At 51.5% G+C, this 26,908-nt stretch overlaps 1 protein-coding gene across 1 annotated transcript in view; it reads right to left on the reverse strand.

The window, feature by feature from the left end:
- Positions 1-292: 292 nt before the first annotated feature.
- The window catches only part of TMPRSS4 (transmembrane serine protease 4), a 40,061-nt gene continuing 13,445 nt past the window's right edge, over positions 293-26,908 (reverse strand). The window contains exons 3-14 of the mRNA XM_049641064.1: positions 26,129-26,162; positions 22,455-22,568; positions 19,809-19,961; positions 18,581-18,710; positions 16,449-16,550; positions 15,497-15,537; positions 13,176-13,335; positions 12,246-12,412; positions 11,365-11,463; positions 11,036-11,178; positions 9,717-9,866; positions 293-552 (exon numbers count right to left, since the gene is read on the reverse strand). Coding sequence (XP_049497021.1) covers positions 475-552; positions 9,717-9,866; positions 11,036-11,178; positions 11,365-11,463; positions 12,246-12,412; positions 13,176-13,335; positions 15,497-15,537; positions 16,449-16,550; positions 18,581-18,710; positions 19,809-19,961; positions 22,455-22,568; positions 26,129-26,162 — 1,371 coding nt within the window. The 3' untranslated portion in view covers positions 293-474. The remainder of the gene's footprint in view (positions 553-9,716; positions 9,867-11,035; positions 11,179-11,364; positions 11,464-12,245; positions 12,413-13,175; positions 13,336-15,496; positions 15,538-16,448; positions 16,551-18,580; positions 18,711-19,808; positions 19,962-22,454; positions 22,569-26,128; positions 26,163-26,908) is intronic.

Consider the following 26,908-nt stretch of genomic DNA (forward strand, 5'->3'; position numbering starts at 1 on the left):
CTGTGGGTCTCCAGAATTCTCGCCGTGAAGCTCTCTCTGCTCCAGGACTTTCCGAGGTGAGCCCTACCTGCTTCCTACCCCCATCTCCTTGACTCCTGGAGGTTGCCAGGCTGTGCCCGGGCCCCCCTCCTGTACCGTAGGGTGCACCTCTCTCAGGGCTCACTGTCCTGTGTTGCCTCGTGTCCCACGTCTGAAAGCCGTTCTGTGTATCACTTCCCCAGCTTTTGAGTCGTTTCAGAGGGGAGAGTGAATTTACTCCCCGTCTTTGTCAGAAGAAATTTGTGAAAGGTTATGGGCGTGTAAAAACCTGTACGCAAATGTTTGTAGGAGCTTTATTTGTGATCGCCCAAAATGGGAACAACGCCAATGTTCCTCAGCTGGTGAATGGGTGGACAAACCATCGTACGTCCATATGTGGCGTGCTCGTCAGCAATAAAAAGTTCCGTGTGCCAGTGTGGATGAATCTCTAATGCGTTATGCTAAGTGAAAGACTTCAGCCTCAAAGCGCCTACTATATTGTTCCAGTTCTATGCCATCCTGGGGGAAGCAAAACTGTAGGGACAGAAACAGATTAGGTGGGTGTGGGGAAGGCTGTAAATAGCAAGAGAGTCTTTTGGGGGTGATGGGGCTATGATCGCTTGTTTGTACACAGTTGTCAAAATTGGCAGGCCTCTAGACTAACAAGGATGAATTTTATCGTACGTAAAGGACGTCTTTAAAAAAAATCACAAAAAATTAAATCTCTTTTGCTCAGAACTTTCCGGTATATTTTACCCCTCACAACTGCCTAGAAGGCTTTATTGTTCTGCCCCTGTTGCCTCTTTGATATCTTTTTCCAATACTCTCCTTCTGCTGACTCATAGCCTCATCGTTCTCGTTGCTGTGCCTCAAACATCAGGTCCTCTTGTCTCAGGGCCTTTGCACATGCTGTTCCTCTGCTGGAATGCTCTTCCCCCGCATACCCACAGGAGTCATTCTCTTGTTTCAATCAGGTCTCTGCTCAAATGTCCTCTCCTTAGAGATTTCTCTGGCCATCGTATCTACAATCATACCTCCCACCAGCTCAGACACTTGCTACTTAACCCGTTTGATTTTACTTCAAAGCATTTATCTCTAGGAGGCCTATGTTTGTTTACTTGTTTATTATGTATCTTCTCTAACTAGGATGTGAATTCCATGGGAGCAAGAGCTATGTCTATTCTCTGGGGGAAATCTAGATTCCTCCCCCTGCCCTTTCCTTGAAGGGATGGGATCTACAGAGAGGCCTGGGGTCTCTAACGACGTGTCTCGTCTGCTCAGAGGGAAGGCAGCCCTTTGAGGCCAGAATGGACTGTGAGGTCCGTTGTTCGAGCCCTTGACATTGCAAGGCAGAGCATCTGGACATGGCTTTCAGGTGGGCCATGGGAGGGGCAGGGGTCCTGGGCCCTGGCTTCTTAAAGTACGGTCTGGGGACCCGCAGCATGAGCATCACCGGTCCGCTTGTTAGAAAGGATTTCAGGCCCCACCTCAAATCTACTGAAGCAGAATTTGCTTCGTAACAAGTTTCCCAGGTGACTTGCGCGCACATTTGAGAAGTCCTAGTTAAAACTACAGGTGTGGGTCCCTGGCCCAAACCTGTCTCTCACCCTGGGCACTGCCTTTCCAGAGGCTTAGAAAAGCAGGGGGTGGGGCGCCTGGGTGGCTCGGTCGGTTAAGCGTCCGACTTCGGCTCAGGTCATGATCTCGCGGTCCGTGAGTTCGAGCCCCGCGTCGGGCTCTGTGCTGACAGCTCAGAGCCTGGAGCCTGTTTCAGATTCTGTGTCTCCCTCTCTCTCTGCCCCTCCCCTGTTCATGCTCTGTCTCTCTCTCTCTCAAAAATAAATAAACGTTAAAAAAAAATTTAAAAAAAAGCGGGGGGTTTGTCCTGCCCAGTGTTCTCTTCTCCTTTGGCCCTAAACGGGAAGCGCGGAGGCCTCTGGGAGCAAGCTAGAGAGACCTCGACACGGCGTGGTAATGACGAAGGCAAATATGGATCGAATCCCTAGGGTCCCAAGTGCCCTTCCTACAGCATATTGAAATGTGCTTGTATTCCTGGAAGGCAAGTATAATTATCCCCATTTTACCCGTGATAGAAGCCAAGCACTGTGACGTTAAAAAGAAAAAGAAAAACAAAAACAAAAAAACGCCCTTCCCGAAGATGTAACTCTTGTGTAGCAGAACTGGAATTTAAAGCCAGTGCATTTTGTAGAACAAGCGGACAGCCATTTACAGAAGTCTGTAAGTAATAACGACATGATCGTCACTGACCTACGCTGAGCCCCTGCTGGACCAGGGGCTTCTCTGAGTACCTTACACGGATCTGGTTATTTAACTCTGATGGCGAAACCCTACGAGGGGAGCACCAGTGTTATTGGCCCCATTTTACAGATGAGGAAATGGAAACCCAGAGAGGCTCCGTGTTTGTACAGAGTCTGGAAAGATACGCATCCGACTGAGGTCAGTGGCTGCCTCTGAGGAGGGAGGTCGGGGATTGAAGGGGGAGCTTTTTCTCTTTACTTGAACCCTTCAGCCTTACTTAGAACTGGGTAATCCATTCACAATACGCACACACGCACGGAGTTTTGGGTGGAGGCGTGCCTGCCTCTAAAGCCCAGATTCTTTTCGCTGCGAAGCCATCTTAGAGCTCTTTTCGCCTTCCCGTTCTGTCCTCTCTCGCCCTGTCCTCGGAGCACAGGGCTTCTCCCTTCCCTGCTTTTGTTCCTGCTGTTCCCTGTAACTGGAATCGCCTTATTCGGCCATTAGCTCTACTTCAGATGCTGCCTTCTGGGGCATTTACACACACCTGGATTACAGAGCTCGCCACATCAGGTCTCCCCTTAGCTCCCCCACCGCACTGATGGGCTGCACCCCCCTCTCCCTGTCAGGGTCACACTCGGGCCTCTGTCACGCTCTCTCTGATAGCTGGCTTTCAGGTGAATTACGGGTTTTAGCCTAGGTTTCTTAGAAAACTTGTCTAAATTAAATGTACAACTTAACGCTTTAGCGTGGGGTTCCGTCCCGGGGAGGCAGGGGTTAGAGGGAAAGGGCTGGGAGGCAGGGACGGAGACAAAGCAAACACAAGGTGAGGTGTTCCTGAGCTGACCACAGCTCCATAAGCTGACTCACAGGACCGTCCCTGGGGAGCTAGGCTTCTCTGAATAGTTCCATCCTGGGAAGGAGGAGGAGTAATTTATCTGCTGGCTCCATTCTGTTTCATCTTCCATTATTCAACATTTGTCCTGTAGATGATAATTTCCGTGTTTCGTTACTCAGCCTTTCTGGGCAGGCCTGGGGAAGCCAGTGGGGACACAGTCTGCTGGCTCTGGGTGCTAAAGCTGCCCGTGGCTCCCACCATGGTGGGCGTCATGAAGACCGACCAAGCCAAAGCCCGGCCCTGGCCCCAGTGAGGGGGTGGGGAGACTGGTGCGGTGTTAGAAATGATGGCAGTTCCTAGGTATCTAGAACCATGGACACGAAAGAGCTGGGTCCACGCGAGGCAGGAAGGTGGGGCCTAGAGGTGGGAGCGTGGGGGACGCAGGCAAGGCTGGGTGGGGATTGGTGGCACAAAACAGGGTGTGGGGTGCCCATACTACTTCTGAAATGTGTCGAGACTTTGTGGCCTGGGACATAGTTAACTTTGTGCAAATGCGCTTGAGAAGGATGTTTATTTTCTAAGGGTTGAGTGGTAGGTTCTACACTTGTCTGTGAAGCCTGCTAATCGGATTATTTCATCTTCTATACTAATACTGTGCCTGCCTGACCCATCAATAATTGAGAGAAGTATACTGCAGGCGTCCTCTGCGATGGTGCATTTATCGACCTTTCTTTGGAGTTGTATCACTTTTGGGGCTATTTTTGTTCTGTTTATATAAGTAAAAAAAAAATCTATTTGCTGAGAAACATTTCAAATGTACAGAAAAGTAGAATCGTAAGTATCTCTTCGATTTCACTCGATGACGTTTTGTCATAACTGTGTCAACTGTTACTTTTCCCCCAAAGTAAATGACAACTTCACGTTATTTTATCCTAAATACTTCTGCATGTGTGTCTACACATGAAGAATGTTTTTATAAAGTATAATGTCATTGTCACACATAATGAACAATCCCTTCCTGTCCTCTAGTCCCCGGATCCTATTCACGTTGCCCCAGTTACCCCTTTGCACAAATGTCCTTTGCTGCTGGTTGTCAGGCCTCTTAAGAGCCTTTCGTGACATTGTCTTATTGAAGAGATTGGGCCACCTGTGTGGTAGAATGTCCTTCCTTCTGGGTTTGTCTTTGAGCTTGCAAGTGGTATCATTTGTTCTTCCAACTTTTATATTTCCTAGAAGCTGGAAATTAGATGTAAAGGTGTAGGTTAAGCATTTTTGATAAGGTGCCTTTAGGTGATGTCACCTGCATAATTCATACTCCTATTGGGAGGTGCATAATATCTGGTTATTCCGCTGGGCAGTGTGATGGCAGCCTGATTCCTTGATTAAAAAAAAAAATTTTGTTCATTTATTTTTGAGAGAGAGAGAATGTGAGCGGGGGGAGGGACGGAGAGTGAGGGAGATACAGAATCCAAAGCAGACTCTAGGCTCTGAGCTGTCAGCACAGGGCCTGACGTGGGGCTTGAACTCCTGGACTGCGAGATCATGACCTGATCCCAAGTCGGATGTTTAACCGACTGAGCCACCCAGGAGCCCCTCCTTAATTTTTAAAGTTAGGTTTTCCTCTTGAGATCAGCAAGGCATCTGTGGGGTGACACTTGGGCGTTAAGCAAATATCCAGGTCTCCATAAACCTTTCATTTAATGGGTTTTGCCTCCACTGAGGATTCTTGCCTGAGTCCATTATTTCATTAGAAGTTGCAAATTTTCTATCATTCACTTATATTGATAAGCTACATTTTTCTGTAAAGAGCTTCCCCTCGCCACCTTGAGCCACCATGTTACCTGAAGGTAGATTTCTTCTTTCTAAAATACATACTTGAATTTACCCAAAGGATGCAAAAACACGAATTCAAAGGGATACATGCATGCCAATGTTGATAGCAATGTTGTTTACAATAGCCAAATTATGGCGACAGCCCATGGCTCCATCTACTGATGAATGGGTAAAGAAGATGTGGTGTGTGTGTGCGTGTGTGTGTGTGTGTATGTATGTATATGTATATGTATATACACACACACACACACATGATAGGATATTATTCAGCCATCAAGACGAGTGAAACCTTGTTACTTGCAATGATGTGGAGCTAGAGAGTATTATGCTAAGGGAAATAAATTACAGAAAGACAAATATGATTTCACTTCTAATGTGGGAAACAAAATTTTTTTAAGAGCGCGAGCACGAGCAGGAGGGGGCGGTGGGAGAGAGAGGGGATCTTAAGCAGGCTTAAGCAGGCACAGAGGCTGATGTGGGGCTGACCGTGGGATCCTGACCTGAGCCGATATGAAAAGTTGAATGCTCACCCACCCAGGCGCCCCTCGTATGTATTAAGAAACAAAACAAATGAGCGGGACGGGGGGGAGAGGGAGAGACAAACCAAGGAACAGTCTCTTAACTATATAGAACAAAACTGATGGTTACCAGAGCGGGGGTGTGGGGGGGGGGGGGGGGTGGGGTGGGGGGGGGGGGGGGTGGGGTGCTGGGTGCAGCAGGTGGTGGGGGTTAAGGAGGGCACTTGCGATGAGCGCCAGGTGTTGTATAGAAGTGTTGAATCGCTACATTGTACACCTGAAACTAATATACACGGGATGTTAACTACCTGGAATTTAAATCAAAACTTAAAGTACATACTTGAGATTTTCCTTCAGAGAAGACCTTGGGGGGGGGGGGGCAAACTCGCGGTTGTCACTTTCCTGAACATGTCTTTATTCTTGAAGGATAGTTTTGTGGGGTTCACAATTCTCGATGGACCTCTACTGTCTTGGCACACCGAAGACAGAATCTTCTCTTACGGCCGTGGGGGAAGTCTGCTGGCAGTCTAACTGGCGTCTTTCTGGTGCTGTAGACAGTCTGGCTCGTTTCCCTGGCTGCTCTAAAGAGTTTCTGTTCATCTTTGGTGTTTTGAAGCTTCACTACCCTCCCTAGGTGAGGGTTATATTGGCATGTTTCTACCTTGTATGTGTATACGCTTTGTAGATTCATACCTTTTATTGGGTTCTGGACAGTCTCTGCTGTTATCTCTTTAGATATTATTTCTCTTTAATACTTCCACTCTCTGCCTCTGAGGGTTTAGCTGGATACGTTAGACCTTATTATTCTAGCCTCCACTGTCCATAGCCTTGTTTTTGTATACGTGTATATTTTATCTCCTTATCTCTTTGTGCAGCAACCTTAGTGACGTCTTCAATTTACCTTCCAGTTTATTACTCCTCTCTTGGTCTCCATCTTAAACGCTATTTACCCCAAACATCTGTTTTTCATTTTAATAATTATAGTTCTTATGTCTAAGGGCTCCATTTAGTTCTTCTTCAAATCTGCTTGTCACATTTGCTTGATTATGGAAATACCTACTTTTTTTTTTTTTAACAGGAAGTGAAGTGTTGGTGAGGATGTGGAGAAATTGGAACCTTGTGCACGGTGGGTGGGAACGTAAAATGGTGTGATCCTTAGGGAAAGCAATGAATAATGAAAAACCGATACCATATGATCCAGCAATTCTGCTTCTGGGTATACACCCAAAGAATCAAAAGCAGGGTCTTGAGACATTTATGCACCCATGTTTACCCCAGCTTATTCGCAATCGCCAAGAGGTAGATGCAACCCAGATGTTCGTCAATAAATGGATGGAGAAACAAAATGTGGTATAAATAATGGCATATTATTCACCCTTAAAAAGGAAGGAAAATCTGGGGCGCCTGGGTGGCTCAGTCGGTTGAGCGTCTGACTTCGGCTCAGGTCACGATCTTGCGGCTCATGGGTTCGAGCCCCGCATCGGGCTCTGTGCTGACAGCTCAAGAGCCTGGAGCCTGCCTCAGATGATTTGTCTCCTCCTCTCTCTGCCCCTCCCCTGCTCATGCTCTATCTCTCTCTGTCTCTCAATAAACATTAAAAAATTTTTTTAAATAAAAAAATTTGTTTAAAAAAAGAAGGAAAATCTGATACATGGCTATAACCATGGGTAAACCTCAAAGACCGTGTGCTAGCTGAAATGAGCCAGGCTCAAAAAGGCAAATACTATATGATTCCACTTACATGAGGGACCTAGAGTCGCCAAATTTATAGAGACAGAAGGTAGGAGGGTGGCTTCCGGTATCTGGGGGGAGGAAAAGATCGGGAGTTATTGTTGAAGGGGATATGGAGTTCTGGAAGGGAAAAACAGTCCTGGAGATGGACGGGATTGATGGCCACACAACAGTGCGAATGGACTTAAAATCATTGAACCATATCCTTAAAACGTGGTTAAGATAGTAGATTTTATGTGTGTTTTAAAAGTGTTTAAAAAATATTTTAAAATGTGGAAAAGTGCCCATTTTTAATGAAAGATTTATAAGCTCTTGTATTAGAAGCCCTACGGTGTGATGGTTCATAGCACCCCGGAGTCTGAATGCTCTTATGCAACTTACCCGTGTGTAACCTCACGCGAGGTACCAGCCTCATTGCGTCTTAGTTTTCTTACCCGTAAAAAGAGGATATGGATGGCACCTCTCTCATAGGTTTGGGTGAGTGTTAAATGACTCGGGATGCAGTGAGGTGCTTAGAATAGTGTCTGGCATATAGAAATATCCCACGGTATCCGTTCTTGATGATGATTATTTTTTTAAGTTTATTTATTTATTGTGGGGAGAGAGAGAGTGTGCGCAAGCAAGTAGGAGAGGGGCAGAGAGAGAGAGAGGGAGGGAGAGGGAGAGGGAGAGAGAGAGAGAGAGAGAGAGAGAATCTCAAGCAGGCTCCACATGGAGCCCGATATGGGGCTCGAACTCCCGGACTGTGAGATCGTGACCTGAGCTGAAGTCGGATGCTCCACTGCCTGAGCCACCCAGGTACCCTATGGGTTTTTTATTATAATCCGGTAATGCGAACATGTAAAGTGCTTGGTTTTCTGACGATTTGCTGTTTTTGATGATTCCCACCGTGGGGTTAAAAAAATTTTTTTTTTTTAATGTGTATTTTTGAGACAGAGAGACAGAGCACGAGTCCGGGAGGTGCTCTGAGCTGTCAGCACAGAGCCCGATGCAGGGCTCGACCTTGAGGAACGGTGAGATCTTGACCTAGGCTGCAGACCGATTGAGCCCCCCGGGCGTCCCTCATGGGGTTTTCTTTTTGATAAATCTTGGCTGATCTTTGATTGTGAGCACGGGCTCTGGGGTTTGAGTTCTCGTCGCAAGCAACCACGCCCTGGGCTCTCCAGGCAGGACTCAGAGGTGCAGTACCTCCTTGCAGCCACTGGGGGAGCCATGATTGACTTCAGCCTTGAATGCCTAAATTACCTCCCTCCCAAATCCTAGGTGTTATCTCTGGCCCATGGCTGGGTAGGGCAGGCAGGAGAAACGGGAGGAGGGCAGTGGGAGACGGCCTTGTGTGGGAAGGAGCCGTGCTCACCCTGGCTTCCCCAGTCCGCAAGTTCACTGTTGCCCTCACTCAGCAGCCCCAGTCTTGGGTCTCCTTTCTCCTTCTTTGAGAATCACTGGGCTCCCCAGGACCTTTCCCTGCCCCGGCCCAAGGATGATGCAGTAGGGGTGCAGTAGTCCTCGCTCAGTTCTTACCACGCAGCCCAGTCAGCCTGTGTCAAAGGCCTCGCAGGCCTTTTGAGTAGCAGCAGCCACGGGGCTAACAATGACAACAGTGACGTTAGTTGTGTCAACAGCAGGACAGTGCATCTTGCGTCACATTCGGTTTCTTGCTCTGAGTGTGCTTGGGGAGGGGTGGAGGAGGGGAGGGCTGGCTCAGACCTCTCCTCCTTCCGCTCCAGCCCTTGGTGATCTGGGCTCTCACCAGAGAGCCTACTTCCGTTCAGTAGAGGAGGAGAATTTCTTGGCTTAGCAATGCCTTCTGAGACCTCGGCGGGAAGGCTGGCCTGTTCAGTCTTTCTCCTTGGGATGCCCGGAGCCCCAGGGGTGGCCGGGCTGGGGCTGCTGACTTTCTTCTGGGGGCCTGTGGCCTGTGAGGTCTTTGACAGGAATGGAGGCCCTTTGCTGCACCAAGAAATGCTGAGGCTGTGGGCAGAGAGGTGCGCCCGAGGGGGCTCTTGCTCCGTCTGACTTCTGGGAGATCCCCAGGGAGGCAGGACAGGGGGGAAGGAGCTCCCAGCAGTACGGAGGGGCGGAAGCATCATAGTGTAGACTACAACGAAACACCAATAGAGAGGCAGGTGATTTGAAACTGGACAAGGTGGTGACGTGTGCAAAAATAGCCTGCCTTTTCTGAAGCGCTTTGCTCCTCTCTCTATTTTCGAGGAAAGTTTCTTAAGCCTTTGCACCCTCCTCAACAGAATCTGTTCTCTGGAAACTTGCTGAGAGTCGCATTCTGCCAGGGAATAGAGAGTGATAAAGCTGGGTGTGTTCCGTACCCTAGGCCGTTTGCATTGAAGGGGAATCTCTGATCCTAGGGACTTTGAGTTCTTCATGGTGGAATCTCAGGCTGTCACTGGTAGGGAAAATTACTTAGGATGCAAGGCGTTATCTCAGAGCCATTTGAACCAAACCTGACGATGGTTTGATACCTTGAGGGTAGAGGAAGGGAAGGAGGACACAACAGGGAGGCTCACCTTCCGGACGCTGTAGATCCAGTCGAGATAGCTTGTGACCTTGGTGTATACTCCCGGGGTACTTGGACCCCCACAGCCATGGCCCCAGCTCACGATGCCCACCACTTGCCACAGGTCAGAGTGATACATCAGGGGCCCACCGCTGTCACCCTGTGAGACACCAGAACAGGGGCTGCTGGAGGGGGCAGGCAGGGGTGGGGTGGAAGGGTGGGCTTCTCTTTCCCGCTCCCCACCCCCACCCCCCGGCCTTGACCCATCTATTCTCTGCTTCCCAGTGCTCGGTGCTGTTCTGCCCTCACTGACTTTGCTCATGCTGTTCCTGCAGCCTGGAATGGCCTTCCAGTTGGGGCAAAAGTGTCTGTTTGTGGTCCAGTAAGTTGTCGGCTGCTGTTAGCCTTCTCGCAGGCATTCACGACACACACTAGCAAACTGAAGGCTCTAAGGGGTTCTGCGGTGAGAAGCCTGGTTATCTTTGTTTAACCTAGCATTTCCCAAATTTATTTAGCTACTCTTGGGGTGCCTGCTGTGTGCCACCTACTGTCCTAGACAACTGGGGTTCGATCAATGAAAAGAACAAAGATCCCTGTCCTTGGGGAGCTTAGAGTCAAGCGGAGGAGAGAGAGAAAGAAAACACAACAAAACAGATTATGAACATGGCAGATAGTGAAAAGTGTGCTTATTTGGGTGTCTGTCCCAGCTCTTAGAGCCCCCGAGACTTCCTCCCCCCAATAACACCATAGCCTGACTGCTCCTTCCCCCACCACTGTGAGCTCCCTGAGGGAAGAAGACACTGTCCCCCAAACCTATTTACCTGGCATTCAAGAGATGACCAGGAGATCCCTCTTGAGTGGAGGAATTGAATGACCGAGAATGGGGGCGGGAATAGGGCGAGGGGCTTTAATGCAAATGGATCGGGAGATCCTCTGGGAACATGTATTCAGGGACCCATCAGTGGGGTCGGTGGGGGGAGTTGCGCCAGGGCTTATCCAGCATCAGATGGTTTTCTCTAGTGTAGTTCGGCATCTTGACGGTTCTAGAGAACATAGACCCGGTGTTCCTGCCCTCGAGTGACAGGAAGTAAGATGAAGGGAAGTAAGAGCAGGTGAGGCGGGTGACGCCATCTTGGTATGCGAAATACACATTTGAAATCTTTCTGCTTGTTTCCATCCTTCCATCCTTCCATCCTTGCCTTCTCTCTGTCCCCCTTCCTCGCACACTGAGTGCCCACCGCACGCAAGGCCTCAGGCGGGGCAGTCCGCCTCTGGACTTTGTCTCTCCAAGACTAACATCCCATCCAAGGAACTCCCTCGGGATCCCACCTGGCAGGTGTCCACGCCGCCCTCCAGGATGCCCGCACACAGCATCTTCTCGGTCACCTCCCCCTGGTAGGCGTCCTCTGCGTTGCACCGAGCGTGGTCGATTAGCTGCACTGAGGCCTGCAGCAACGTGTCAGACATCTTTCCTAGGAAGTTGAAAACACACTCACGTTCCCATTTTTGCCTTCTACCCCCAGCCCGGGACAATTCTCTGGGTTGCCTGGCACCTTGGTGCTTGGACTTCCAGGATGATTTTTCTGAAGCACGGCGCTCCTTCCCATCACTTCCAAGAGCTGCTCCCTCAGCCCTGTGGTCCCGAGCCCAGGACTCACCTCCATCCTGCTCCGTAAAGCCCCATCCAATGACCCAGAGTGGGGTGGCTGGAGGGAGCTCCTCATCAAAGAAGGGCAGGCAGATGGGCCTGACTGTGCCTGCCAGGAGCAGAGAGAAAGAGGGGGAGAGCCTGGTGGCTAAGCCCTCTGAAAAGGTTGACAGCATGGTTTCTAGGACATATGTTCCAGAGGACGTTAACAAAAATGGCATGAGGAAAAAAGTTCTGTGGTCAAATAAGTTGAGGAGATAGGGGTTAGACATAATAAAGCAAATTAAATATTTAAAAAAAACCATATCTTTAATACACTAGTATGGCCCAAGAAGAGAGCTCTGCTATAAAAATGTTTCCCAAACTTACTTGGGGAATAGAGCCCTCTTTTCTCCCGAGGGACGAGTGTCCTGTGGGAATGACATTTAGAAGTGCTGATATAAATACTATGCAAGCATGAGTCATCTACCAAGCTGTTCAAAGATTCCATGGGCTGCCCTAAAGGTAATGAGCTCCCCACCCCTGGGGGAGACCAGATGGGCACAACCCCTTGGCAGAGATATCGTGCGGGCTCTTGGCATTGGTTGGGGTGGCGGATGTGGACTAGACGATCTTTTAGGTCCCTCACGACTCCAAGATCGGATGAATCTACGGTTCCCACTTGAGGTGCTGCACATGGAGAAAACAGACCCCAAAAGAACCCAGCAGGAGCTGATGGCTTGAGGGGGCCTCAGGGCATCACTGACGTTAGGCTGGTATATTCACGGGAAACAAATGCGCAGCTGAGGGCTTGAGAGGACAAGTGAGGTGCCGAGGCCACTTGGTGAACGAGTGGCAGAATGGGAGAATAACCTGCCCTACGGGGGTCTGTTCCCAGATGCCGCCTCTCACCGGAGAACGTGAGCGGGGATTGCAGCTTCACGAGGGCAATGTCCTTCTCTTTGGGGTACGTGGTGTTGAGCTCAATGACGAAGATGTCGGCCACAGGCAGGGATGGGAAGTTGCCCAGTTTGTCCGAGCCAGCCCTCACCTTCCAGTTGGGTACATCGAGATGCTTCCTAGGGGCAGAGACGGCAGGGTTCAGGCCTGTGCTGTGCAGCCTCTGCCAAAAGCTGGGTCCTCAGGGCCCTGGAGACTGGGGTGCTGCATGTCCCTGCTTTAGGAGACAATGATGATGGGGGCAGGGGTGGCAGAGAGGGAGCGGGTCTGAGGAATCGCCTACCAAAGGCCCAATTCTAAAAGGGGATTTGATCCTTTCCCCTGGTGAAATCTCTCCAAGGAAGCTTCTAACTGGATGCCTGGGGAAGAACTGCTCCCTGTGCCTGAGCTCTGGGGTCCTGGCACTCTCTCCCACGATGCTTTCTACGGTCTGTGTTACTCACGTGGTACTTGTCAGTTGCGTTACGTACTTGGCTTTCTTCCTCCTGACTCCAGAAACTCCTGCCCGCTGAGTGTGTGTGTGTGTGTGTGTGTGTGGGGGGGGGGGGGATTGCAAGAAAGAACTTGGAGTTCATCAGATCCCAGAAAAGGTTAAGAATCACTGGCCTACCCTGTGAGTTCCTCTAAGGCACTGATGGGATCTAACACACATGGGCACATAATACAGTACTCATCATTTGATGTTGAGTGGAAGGAAGGAAGGAAAGGAAGTAAGTGAAGAGGGCCTGGGAGTAGTCCTTCCCCAGAGGTGTGGGCAGGGCTCTGCTAACCTGTAAGGGAAGGTGAGGGCATCGAAACACAGGCTGGGAGACAGGGGACCCAGGAACTCCGGCCCCTCCAAGGCTTTGATCCCCCAAGGCCTCCTTGCAGTGTGGGCCTCACCTGAAGCAGTGGGCTGCAGTGAGGATCCAGTGGGGGTCCAGGATGCTCCCTCCACAGATGTGTTGTTTGTTGTACTGGATGCTGACCTGCCAAGGCCAAGAATCCACAGAGGCCGCCTCCCCGCCCACCACCCGAGGGGACTTCAGGCTCTCCCCGCAGGCTGGAGGCAGGAGGAAGGAGGGAGAGATCAGAAGTCAGGCTCTGGAGGGGATGGCCTCCCCTTGGAGCCCAGAGTCTGTCCCCTTAGAACAGGGCCCTGATGACGGGGGCCTGGAGGGGTGGGGAGGACCAGGCCAGTTTTGAGCTATTTGTAGGAAGGCTGTGAGAATCTCCAGACCATAGGCTTCCCCCCCCCCATCTCCCCCCTCCTTTGTTCAGCTTTGGGTGTGTTGAAGAGTTTCTATCGTGGGAATCGTGTGCTGGGAATTCACGACCTTCAAACCAAACAGGGATGCAGAATTAGGAAAGTCCTGCCCAGGTGGAGTGTCCCCAGCCGTTGCTGCTGAGTGTAGGCAAACAGATGCCCACGAACCGTCCTGGGAGAGTGGGAAGGAAGTTCCACACACTGGATCTTCCTATCTTAAACTCCCCGCTCCCGAAGTCCCTTCCCCCCCCCCCGCCCCCCACGCTGTGTGAGTCTCCCAGTTTGACACCTTTCTTTCCCACGCTACCGTCCTTGGCTTTTCCATCGTGCCCCTCAAGCTCTTGTAAAAGCCTCCGTTCGCACCTCCCTGACCTGCTCTCCGCCTCTCCAGTCCTGGAGGTCACTGCCACAGCCGTGCTTCTCAGAGGAAAAGAAAAAGCCTGCTATACTTTCGGGGCCTGGGCTAGCCAGGGGCTTTTCGGACACCTCTTATTCCAAACTCTGCTTTCTCTCTGAGTCACCTCACCTCCTCAGAGCCCCGAGGTATCTCTCTTTTGAGGGTAGAGTTTAAAGTCCCTCCTCCGGCAGCTGCCTGCTGTCCTTCTATCAGGTTTCTGTCTAGCCGAATTGATCTGCTTATAGCTCCCTAGAGAGTCATTCTGTTTTTGCTCAAGGAAGCCCCTGTCCCTGAGATGCTGTCCTCTTTGCTGTTTATCTAAACCATTGATTCATTCGGCAAATTTGTATTGAGTGCCTACTGTGTTCAAGGATGCAGGGAAGAGAGCAGAGGACCAGACAGACCAACAGATGTGGTCTCTCCCTTCCGGGAGCCTACAGCTCAAGGTTCGGCCTGGGCACCACCTCCAGGCCACCCAACCCCTGGGCATTTTTCTTGGCTTGGAATTTCCGCAGCCTGTCTTGGGTGTCGGCCAGACGTTCGTTTTGGCTGTGCCTCAGTCTTCCCAGTGAGACTCAAGGGAGGGTCTGTGACTTAAACCTCTTTGTGACTTCAGTGCCATTCAGCGCAGACATCAGATGACGTGACGGTTCAGTCATTGGCTAGCCACCACGCGTCAGCCCACCCACGCCAGGGATCGTGGGTGTCACATAACGACAAAAAGTCTTAACACCCAGTGGGGAAGCATGTATACTGCCCGACTGCAAAAGCAGTGATGATGACCTCGTTCTACTCAGCCCGTCCAGTTTCTGGCCATCCTTCCAGGCTCTGCTCGGGTCTACCATGAGGCTGATTGGGTGAGCTGGACCACAGCACTTGTTGTCTCTTCTGATCTCCTCTATAAGAGCAGGGAGTCTCCCAGGATCCCCTTGGGCCGTTGGACGAAAGGCCTTCTTGGGAAGTGGGACCTCACAGAGGCCAAGTGCATTACTCAAGATCACGCTGGAAGCCAGTGGGTCTCCTGGCCTCCGCGAAGCTCTCTCTGTGGCATGTCGGCTGTGGCCACTACTCAGCTGGGGGCCACACGTGTAACCTTGCCTCTCGCTCTCTGCTCAGACATAAGCTCCTGAGGAGAGTGGCCAATTCTTTCACTGGTCAGGTATTTTCTATTGCTCAGCAGCATCTGACCGTGCTAGACACAGTCTAAGTGTTCGGTGTATTTTTGCTAAACTGGATGTGGATAATTTGATCTTGGATAACGGGGCAGACTGTGACCCAGTGACTGGGGAGGGAGCATGGGGCGGCCCAGTTCCGTCCTTTCCAGTTTTCTGTTCCCTGCTGGCTCTCTGCTTAGGTTGGAGGGATGTGTGTGGATGGTGTGGAAGAGTTCTTAATGTCACCCACTTGAAGGAGTGTTGACCTACAAGCCCAAGGGCCGAAGAAGGAAGTTTGGGACGAAAGGGAGAGAAACTTAGTCTGGGAGATCTAAGAGTGAGGCTGAATGTCTCCCTGCTCATTGCTGGCCCAGGGCCCAAACCCTCAGAGATGGGGCGTACTCACCAAGACAGTGCAAGGAGACCAGGGAGCCTGAGAGACAGGGCCTAGAAGGGACAGACGGGGCCTTGTGGTTTCTGTCGCTCCCTTGGATGGGAGGCGAGGACTCGGGTCCCCTGACACTGTTGACCCCAGCCCCCTCCCGACACTTGGGAAATCTGGAACCCACATACCGGGGGACTGCACAGAGATGGCTTGACCACTTAGTACAGTTCTGCCTGTGTCCGAGCCCATCCTGAGCTCTCGGCAGCCTGGAGTGGAAGAGGAGAGCCTGGGACAGTGCCTGTTGGACTGTGGGCTTTCCAAATGGACCAAAAAAAAGGGGGGGGGATTTCAATGGAATTAGAGGCAAAGGATCACTCTGCTATCATCTTGGTCCTTTTTAAGATTCACTCTTTGATGAATAAGCAGCCCTCAGCAGCATCCTTGAACGCTAAGAAGCTCGCGTCCTCTCTGAGGCTCTCTGCTGCATTGTGACCATTTTTATCTAGCTGCTGGGCTCTAATGCAGGGCAGTGAGGCATAGGAACAGGCCACTGCCGAAGGCCATGCAGTCTTTTCTCTGGAGAGCTGGGAGTATGGAGAGGTCTTCCCCTGGCCTGGGTGAGTGGCTGGGAAGGACAAAGTGGCCTTTGGAGTCTTGCCTATTGGGTTTAATCGGGAATATAAAGCAGTAGGAAAAATGTTGGTTTTAGCCACCGACATGTGGACTGCACACTTTGTCCTGCTCTCTATTATATATATATAAAAAAGGGAGTCAACCCAGAAAACCTCTCAGAAATCTGGTAATCTGATTCCCTAGCCCTTTCTGTCTAACCATCTGCATGGCCTGGAGTTCGTCCCGTTGTCTGGCTTACATCCCCCTTTGCTGCACCTGCTCAGGGGAGTCTGGCTGCCTCCCTGATGGCAACCTCTGTTACCAGAGCCTCTTGTGGGCCAGAAGGCGTTTTCTCACTTACCCACTTAGGTTTCGCACCTGAAGCTCCTGGCTGTTCTCTGTGATTCCAACAACATCCAGATCTTGGTCTGGGCCAATCCCCACAGCTTTGAAGGCGGGTTTGCTGTTCATGTCGGGAGGGAGGGAGAGAGATGTGAGGTGGGGTGGGAGATTAGAAGGTGCTGGGAGCGGCCCCCACTCCCAGGAGACGGGGGTGGTAAAGAACACGTCCCAGGACACTGCTCTGGGCACAGCGTGGATGTGGTCTTGCTTCTCCAGTAGCAAGGCAAGTGGGAGAGGGGCAGAGGGAGAGGGGGAGAGAGAGAGAGAGAGAGAGAGACAATATGCATATCCCAAGCAGGTTCTGCACTGTCAGGGCAGAGCCTGATGCGGGGCTTAAAACTCACGAACCGTGAGATCATGACCTAAGCCGAAATCAAGAGTTGGACGTGCTTAACTGACTGAGCCACCCAGGCGCCCTGGTGCTGGGTTTAAGAGCCCTGGAGATGGAGGTTCTTGTCCTGGCTCTGAGACTAGCTTGATGGGTAACCTTGACAGGTCACACACACCCTTCTCCGGGTTTCCTTAAGCCTCAGTTTCTCCCTCTGTAAAATGATAGGTGGACCTGATGATCTCCAGAGCCCCTCCCACTTTGAACCATCTAGGGTCTTACGGTCCTGAGCGAGAAGGGCTTCCTGTCTAGGCGGAGGAAGGAAAGTAGAGAGATCTAGACCCAGAAGGAGGGACGGGGGTGGAAATGGACAGTCTCAGGACAGTTGACCTCTGTTCACCGCTTACATCCTAATGAATAACCGACCAGCTTTGATTTTGTAGAACTCAAGAGCCGGCTGGTTTGGTGCATTAGTGAACTCTGGAAGGACAGAAACTCCAGGAACCTATTACCTTCAGGAGCCCCGGAGACACCTTGGTTGCATAACCCAGCCGCAGCAGCCTGCAGGGCCGGGCGCTCCTGCTGCTGACGCCGCAGTGGGCTGGGCTGCAGGGGGGAGGAGGGGCTGGCTGCCGGGGAGGCTGGGCTGGGTGGCTGCTGGAGGAGCCCAGGGAAGAGCAGGGGCAGGGCGTGCCTTTCCAGCTCGCCTCAGAACTGAAGGAGGCAGAGGTGTCCTGTCCGGGGTTGTGCACTGTGGCCAGCGGGGAGCAGCAAAAACCTGGTAACCAGGAAGCAGAGGGGGCGAAACGATCTGATGGATCAGTGACGCTGCCTGGAGCATTTATTGTAAGAAGGACCTTGAGGCTGCTTTAAGGGTCGACCGGAGAGGGCTCTGTGATTGATTGATGATGTCTGCCTGGCATTTCTCATTTTTGCCTCCACTCTGGGTCCAGTTTCTTAGAATCCTTGGGGCTTGCCAGGGAGCAGGTGCCCCACTCTGCAGCCGAGTAAACGGGTTCTTTTTCCTCCTCTCTGGTTAGGCTCTCTGGTCAGTGGCCTCCCCTCTCCTCCCTTTACAGGTAAAACCTTGGGAGAGGAGAGAATGACCCAAGCTAGAAACAGAGATGCTGCTGGAACTCGGGATGCCCAGGAGTTCAGGGGTCTTGGGCACAAATTCCAGGCCTCTCCTACCCAAGCAAGTTCCTGATTTTCGCCAAACCTATTTCTAAAATAGATACAATGAAAACGACCTTTTTGCTTTTGCCAGGATCAAACGAATATAAACTCATCATGCAGATACCCTTGTTATGATTACATAACTCTTCATCCACCGAAGGTTTGAAATTGCTTTTGAAATTTGCTGAGAGAGCTGGGGTTGCTGATGGGGCTCAATGAAATCAGGATCATTTAAACGAGATTTTAATTGATGGGACATTGAATAAGTAAATTATATTCTGGGACAGGGTGGCCTCCTGCAGAGCCAAGAAGGAGCGAAGCTGGCAAGGAGCCGGAACTGTGTGTTGGGGGTCATGGTGAGGCTTACTTTCTCTCGCTGCACCTCACAGGCATCCTATGAGGTTTCTCCAATTGACTCTTGGGGAAACTGAGGCTTATGAGATTGAACTTCATGTTGTTGTATGTGAAAGTGCTCAGATTCAAGACTGGTTCTGTCTGACTCCAGTATCTATATTTTTGGGAAAGGGGGAGGCAGGGAGGAGGTCCTAAGGGTGAGGGGACAGCCTCTGGAGGCTTGGGCTGGGTACCTGTCATAGCCCATCTGCCCACAGGCTATCTTGGCCAGAGCTTCTGTGAAGTTGTCGAAACAGGCAGAGACCCAGCTTCTTGTGGCCGGGTCTAGCACCTGCAGAGTGGATCGGTCCCTGGAGAGGCGGACTGAGAAGGCAAGAAATTGGGTCAGCTGCATGTGGCAGGGGCCCGTCTGGCCCATCTCCCTCAGCATTCATCATGAGACCAGCACACCCTCCCTACACCCAGACCCTGGAGCATCATAGAACACCGACCCTTTCAGCCCCAAGGGAACTTCTTCCATTTGGCTTTGCCCAATTGAGCCTCGTTTTGATGGTAGCTAGGGTGACCCGATGTCCTGGGAACAACCTCCATGTTGACCTATTGTCCCGGGACAATTGCTAATAACTTTTCCTTTTGCTCTTATAGGTATCAGTTTTGGTGATAGGTTGTGGCTCTCCTCATGGTTACACACAGCTTGCCCAGCCTAGGGAACTTCTCGGTGAGGAACCTAGCTCCTTTTTCCACATGAGGTCAGAGGGAGGGGTTGAGAGGGAAGTACTATTGGCAGTAGAATGGCAGGTGTCCATACGCATTTGACTTCTGATTTAAAAAAAAAATAAAAAAGGATATATGCAAGAAGTCCCTTCGTCCTGCCCCTCAAAAGCCCCAACACCCATCTCCTGGGCTATCCTTTCTCTCCAGAGCCCAAGTACTAGATGGATGATGCCGGGCTGGCCCCATCCAAGAAAGAATAGGAGTTTTTGTTTGAAACCTCCCCTATTCCTTTGAAGGACCTCAGTCCTTGTTGCATAGCGTCCTTGTTGCTCAGTCTCGTTGCATAGCATGTTACAGTGAGCACTTACCTAACGGATAGAGGAATCAATAGCTAGTCAATGGCTATGGCTATTGACCTTACTTTCCTAGTCCCCTTTCTGGTCTCCTGTAGAGAGGAGGAAACTCCCCAGGGTCATCCAATCCAGCCCCCTGCCTCAGTTCTAGCCCGGTGCAGCAGAATGGGACAGACTGTGTTGCAATTTCCTGTCCCCTCTGGTCCCCCCACTTGTTATCAGATATTCACTGAGTATTTGCTGCATGGTAAGTACTAGGATCTAGTTGGCAAGACCTGGTCCTGTCCTTGAGAACCTTACAATAAGGATGGGAACTGACCAGTTGGCAGATGCTATGCTGTGGACCAGGGGGACCTGAGCTGCTTTCCTGCTGTGCCCGCGCCCCTGGACTCACCTGTCACCGGGGACCCATCGGGGAAGTTCTTGACACAGAGCTGCTCGTCCTCCCCTGAGGCACAGTCCTGCTGGCCGTCACACACCTGCTTCCTCGGGATGAAGTGGAGAGGCTGCCCGCACAGGAGGTAGTATTTGTCCAGAATCACCTTGACTGGAAGGCAGGGGCAGGGAGGGGGCTGTGAGGGCTGACAGTCAAGCAGGCAGCCGGGGGGGGGGGGGGGGGAGAGGCTGTGTGTCCCCTAAAAATATGCTGGGCTCTAAGGCAGATGAGGGTTCCAGACCCAGTTACTCCACTTGGTAGTCCGTGTACTTGGTCCTGAGCCTCAGTTTCCTTAGATGTCAAGTAACATCTGTCCTGTACCTGCGAGACGGGTGAGGAGTTCAGCGAGAGGATGTGTGGGAGAAATTTAGAAACAGCCCCCACTGGCCTCCTGCTCTCCGGTGCTGGTAACGAAAAGACAGCACTGGGCCTGCCCCCTCCTGTGTGACCTTAGACCCATCAATTCCCCTCCTGGGGGCCTCGTGGCCTCATCTGAGCTGAGGTCGTCGACGGCATTTGGCAAGCTGGTGGTTGTGAGTGCCTTGTAACTGTTAAGTGCAGTTCTAGAACTGGGTGTTTTTATCTGGGACTGAAGGACCCGGGAAGAGGCGGGTGTTCTGTTGGGTCTTCTGCCCGCCGCTTTCGAATTCGGTGGCTCCTTTGCTGGCTCGGGCTGATGGGAATGAGTCTCGTGTTTGTAACTCTTCAGGGAACAGATACCTCAACACATTTCTAAGGTCTCCTGGTAGGAAGAGAGCCTCTCGCCTAGCCGAACCCTCCCCTGGCCCGAAGCTCCCCCCCTGCAGTCCACCATCACCCCTGGCGGGCCCCACAAGTGGCGGTCCTCGGTCTGACCATGGCCTTGCTTGTCACTGCTGAGAGCTTTCCCTGCACTGCCTCCTATAATCTTGACAAGTTTGGAGGCAGGTGCCGTGAGGAACTCACGTTGTAAGGGACGACACTGATCCATCAGCTGATGAATAGATAAAGAAGATGAGGTTTATATATACAATGGAATACTACTCGGTGATGAGAAAGAATGAAATCCTGCCATTTGCAAGCACGTGGATGGAACTGGAGGGTATTATGCTAAGTGGAAAGAGTCAGAGAAAGATATCATATGATTTCACTCATATGTGGAACTTGAGAAACTTAACAGAAGACCATGGGGGAAGGGAAGGGGGAAAAATAGTTAGAGGGAGGGAGGCAACCCATAAGAGACTCCTGAATGCAGAGAACAAACTGAGGGCGGAGGGGGGGTAATGGGTGATGGGCATTGAGGAGGGCACTTGTTGTTATGAGCACTGGGTATTGTATGTAAGCGACGAATCATGGGAATCTACCCCCCTCCCCCCAAACCAAGAGCTCACTGTATACACTATGTTAGCTAACTTGACGATAAACTTAACAAAATAAGTGAGGACGCTGAGGTGTGGAGAGTTAGGGTTGATTTCCCAAGGCCACACAGCACTTAGACCCTGGCTGGGATCCCGGCTCTCACCTAACTCCAAAGCTCGCTCTCTCTCTGCCTCTCCACACCTTTCCTGAGGGGTTTCGCGATGAGATCCACTGGCCTTGGTGGCTCTGGTGCGAGTGAGCAAGGGAGGAGCAGGCTGAGTATTTCCTAGACCTTCAGACTTGGGTTCATGGTCCGGAGCCAGGGTAAGGCAGGATCACTCCAGCCTCCTGGGATAAAGCCAGGACGCCATGTCGCCCGTCGAGACCCCAGAAACCAAGACGTTGAGGGAGCCTAGCCTGGGACGGAGGCTCAGGTTACCTCCTCTGGTTGCAGAACCTGGGGGCCCAGGGCGTGGAAGCCCCACAGGGCCTTGTGGGACGGGGAGACCCCCGTTCTTACTCTGGCACCACTGCCTGTCTGGCGTCCCCTGGAGGAATTTGGCTCCTTTGTCCCTCCCCAGTGTGGCAGGACGTGTGTGCAGAGAAAGCAAGCTTTCCTTCTTACTAGTCTCCATAGAACAGACCTAGGACCACAGCAAGTCTGCTGCTGCTGCTGAAAACCCATTGCCAAGGCCCCCCGTGCCCTGCTCCCCACCCTGAGTGTGAGTATGGGGAGGTGAAGGCAAAGGCAGTCATAGGAGTGGGAGCTGCGAGGAGGGACTGCGGACATCACAGGTAATTCGGGTCACTCTGTCACAGAGTGCCTGGGGGAGATCACACGGGGTCTAGGCACTGGCCCAGAGGAAGACAGCACTAAAGGCAGGGATGGTGTGCTGTCTGCCCCGGGGGGCGGGCTGGGGGGGTGTCTTCCCCAGGGTCTTTTCTCAGTGTTTCTATCTCACAAGCCAGGGGGCTCTCTGCTGCTCTAGCCAGTAGGGCTGCTCAGGGGTCTGCAGACCGCCCCCTCCCCCGCCGACCCGGCCAGTGGTCTGTGTGGGTTTGTAACATGTGCTGCTATGTTTTCCGCGTGGCAGAGATCATCTGGGGGTAGGTGGGGGCTGAGCTCACCTCCCCCTCTCACTCCCTTCAGCGCAGGGGTGGATGCAAAGCACACAAGCTTTATGCAGATCACCTGCCTGTGACTGCTGGCTGGAAGGGTGGAGGGTAGGACTGTGCTCAGAGAGGCGGGTGGGGGCGGCCACTTACTGAGGACAGCCATGATGATGATGGTCGCCAGGCTCAGCAGCGCTGCGATGATGGGGACTCCCACCTTTTTGAAGGTCTCCAGGGGAGTGCGGGGTTTGCGCAGAGGGGTGACATCTGTGAGACGGAAAGAGCCTACAGTCAGCACTTGAAGACTGCCCCTGCCACGGCCCACAGCCTCCCTGCCCTCTGGCCCTGGTGTTGAGCCACAGGATGCTTTGGGGACGGTTTTGCTTCGCACTGGGGGTTTCTTCCTGCAGACTGGGCTTAGCTTCAGTGGCACAGGGTCACTCCACCTCCTTCACTTACCCAGGCTTAGCCATCTTTCACCTGCGCCCGTCAAATGAGCCTCCAGACCATGATATCCTTCCCTTGTCTTGACTTAGTCTCTTCGGGGGTGTTTCACCCTGTCCCGTCTGCCCCGTGCCTGCCCCAGGAGAGGCAAGTACTCACTTTCCTATCCTTGATCCTCTTTTCTGACTTCTCTTTTGATGAAACTAGAAGCTTGAGGAGGGCAGGGACCTGAAGCTCTTAATAAATACTTGTGAATGAATGTGTCCTCATGGCCTCCATCTCCAACTCAACAAACCAGCGAGTCCCTAGAACGGTCCTTGTCTTTAAGGCGAAGGAGGTTTGGGGGAAGAAGCAAACAAGGACGTAGTTGCTGCTAACCCCAGATATCATCAGAGCTCTTAAATGGGTCTGTCTCTGTAGGTGGAGATGGGTGGGTGGGGGGCTAGACCAGCTGGGCAAAGGCCTGGGGGTGGGCCTCCGTGAGCTCCCCATGTGCCTGGGACGTGACGGGGGCAAACGCATGTTGTGGAGGCAGGACTGGCCTTGTCACTTTGTAGAGCCTCTTGGATACCACGCCAGGAGTTTGGATTTTATGCTGAAGGCAGTGTGGAGCTAGGGGAAGCTTTTGAGCAGCAGAGAGACACGATCCCATTAACGCTTAGAAAGATAAACAAGAGTTTGGAGTTAGGAGTTACAGGTAGGAGCCTGGAGATGCCTAAAACGGAAGCCATAATGACTGTCCATTTCATATCGTTATCCAAGGAGGTGGTGCGGGGGCAAAGATTTGAAAAAGTTAAATTCTCAGGAAGTTTCCCAGAGCGATTGGTTCTCTGACGCCCCCTCATCTTGCAGGCAATAAGCTGGAGGAGGTGCCTCGGGACCTCTCCTCCAGGGCGAGCTAGGGCAGGAAGTGTGGCAACCCTGAGAATCCCTGGAAAACAATAGGTCAGCTCTCTGCCCCTCATCTCCCATGGCTTGTTCTCTCATCTTCTTCCAGTTATCCTTCAAATGTCACCTTCCACGTGAGACCTTCTTGACCTCCCGTTTTCAAAGGTAATTCTCCAACTGCCTGTCCTCCTCCCCTATTTTTTTTAAACACCCATCAGCTCTAACACACTCTATAACTCTACAACTCTAACACACTCTGAAGTGAAGGCTCCACGAAGAGAGGGGTTTTTGTCTTTTTTGTTCACTGCTGAGTCCCTGGTGCCTCAACAGATATTTGCTGAGAGAATACATGAATTGTTCTTGGCTTGATCTTGTAAGTATATCCTTTCCGTCTTTCTTACGGGTCTTGTTTTCTGGCTTGAACGATGGCTAGTTCTACGTCTGTCTTGCTCTCTTTCCTCAGCTTTTCAAAAGCAGAGAATGGCGCCCAGCCAGAGGCTGGGTGCCCGGTAAGTGCTGATATCATTGAATCTGTTGAAAGGGAAAGCACAGAAAACTTTGTGTTTCCTCCAAAGGGAGAGTTTAAACCTTAGACACAGAGCGCAGGCCCTGGGGGGTGTGGACGGGTATTGCCTGTTAGCCCCAGGAGCTGGGGTGAAGGAGGCGATCAATCTTTTTTTTTTTTTTTTAATTTTTTTAAATGTTTGTTTACATGAGAGAGACCGATGAGTGGGGAAGGGGCAGAAAGAGAGGGAGACACAGGATCCGAAGCCGGCTCCAGGTTCCGAGCGGTCAGCATAGAGCCCGACGCGGGGCTCGAACTCACTGACTGTGAGATCATGACCTGAGCCAAAGTCAGTTGCTCAACTGACTGAGCCGCCCGGGCGCCCCAAGGGGAGGAGGCTATCAATCTTAGCAGATATTGTTTTAGAGTCCCAGTGGTCAGTGTGCAGAACTGTCCTCTTTCCTGTGGCCGTGGATATGGTGACATTTTGCGCATCCATTCATGCATGATTTCTTTACTGAGCACCTACCACTGGGGACACGAGGTGGGCTTGTTTTCTCAGAGGTGAATCATCTATGGGGAGCCCTTCGATGAGTTCCCGTGTCCAGGTCCTGCTGTCTCTGCCTCCCTGAGGTTCTCAGGGACAGCATCACCAGGACGGGTAGAGTTTTCCTGGTTTGCGTTTCATACTTAAGGTTAACAAAGCCACCGTGAGCTATGAAGAGCCTCCCCACCTGCCACTGTTCCTTCCTCCAGCCTGCCCTGCACACTGCTGCCAGATAGAGCCCCCCCAAATATCGTCGCCCTGTCATTTCCCTGCTTGAGAACCCTCCATGGCTTCTGTCTCTAGACCACACTCTTTGCCGGACTTTGAAAGCCAGCATGATTTGGCCTCCCTCTCTTCATCACGTGGACTCCGCACTGCCGATCCTCGCCAGCCCCCGGCGCCACACAGGAGACTCACGCCCTGGTCATTCTTCCCTCTGAACTTTGGCACCTGTTCTTTCCTCCGCCCCTGAAACCCCCATCATTTCCTTCTGATCCTTTACTCCCGTGGGGACTTCGTCAAAGCTCGCCCGACCCACGACGCTATGGTCTCTGATCACTTGGCACTAATCTCTCGCTCTCGAGCTCCCTTCACACGGACGTTGGTGGCAAATTTAACTTGTTTTCTGGTTTGACAGTTCTGGGGCTTACTCAGCTGGCAGAGCGCTTGGATGTCTGGTGTTCTCTGGGGACACTGTGGTCTTTTGCTATATCCAGTTCCAAAGTAGGTACCATCTTACTTGGGGGAGATTGTGTGGTTTCCGATCATTATTAACTTGGGACCCCGAAATTGTTGAAGGAAGTGGGATTGGTTAATTCCTTGTTGATCTGCCATATTAATTTGTTCTTTGCTCCCTTGTTTCGCTGATACAGCGGGCTATCAGGAGTAGCTATCAATGGTTTAAGAACATGGAATGGGAGGGGAAAAAGCCCCCTAAATTTGGGAACACTTCATCTCCTAAGTTATTCAGGCAAACACTATACTTTTCTAGTCTAGCAGGGAAAATAGCTTTGTCCAGCTTGTTCCGTGGCAGCATGGTCAGACTGTAAACTTCACGAGGGCAGGGACTTGGCTGTCTTACCTCCTGCTTTAGTCTAGCACCTAGCCCAGAGCCTGGCACATGGCAGGCACCCACAGTGTCGTTGAATGAATAAGAAAAGCAGAAACTGAACGAATGAGTTGGAGAAGAACTGCTTTTGGGGGTTTAGGTTTGTTGGTCCTATTTCTCCTATTTGCTTCCTACTTCTAGAATTATCCTGGACCTTAGAGTTGCTTCATACTTTTTTGTTGACTGATGAATGGGTGGGTGGGTGGATATCTTCCATGCCATTTAGCCGTTGGTGGTGGCAGTGAGGGCCATGCAAGAGGGGTTTAGTACCTATCTGGTAACTGATTGAAACTTGGAGGCTGAGGTGGTCAAGGGAAAGCCGGACCTGAGCTTACCAAAGCTGTTCAGGGGTTGATCGCTGCCAGGATCCTGTAATTGAAGGAAAAACAGTCAGTGAGTTGAGTGAGGGAACCTGTCAAGCTGGGGCCAAGAGCCCAGGGGAGGCTCTTGGTTCTTATCTCCATCCCCTTTTTCCTGCTGAATCTAAGTGGGGAGGGCTCTGTGGGCTCTGTGATACCTAATTGGTTCAAAAAATAAAATTCAGTTATGCATCTATATTACCTGGTACAACTCGCTTACTAATTGTAGCAACTAGTCGGCAACTGTAGAAATGACTGGCCGTTGGGCTGTTGTATTGCTGAGTCTCTGAGGACGATTCTCTGCTCTGCTGTTTTGGTCCACCATTTGTCTACTTCAGTCGATGTTGTAGTTCTGTAAACACTTGGACACGTCACAAAAGGGGATACTTCGATGGCCAGTCGGCGCCAAAAGGTGCTCGGTATCCTTACTCGCCCAGGCAAATGCAAATTCACACCGCAATGAGATCGCTCCCCACGGACACCAGAACGGCTAACGTTCAAGAGACTGACAGTGCTAAGTGTTGACGAAGATGTGGAACAGTTGGAGCTCTTACACTTTGTCGTTGGGAGTATCAATTAGCACGGATACTTTGGGAAATGGTTTGGCTGAATCTGCTCACGCTGTATGACTGTTCTACGGTTCTGTGACCCAGGAATTAGCCAAGAGAAACGAGTGGGTGTGTGTCTAGCAAAATATCTGTATGTGAATGGGTGTAGTGACTGCACTCATAATGGCTAAAAACTGGCAAAACCCAG

This window comes from Panthera uncia, chromosome D1 (genome assembly GCF_023721935.1).
Source record: "Panthera uncia isolate 11264 chromosome D1, Puncia_PCG_1.0, whole genome shotgun sequence".
In the NCBI taxonomy this organism is placed as follows: domain Eukaryota; kingdom Metazoa; phylum Chordata; class Mammalia; order Carnivora; family Felidae; genus Panthera; species Panthera uncia.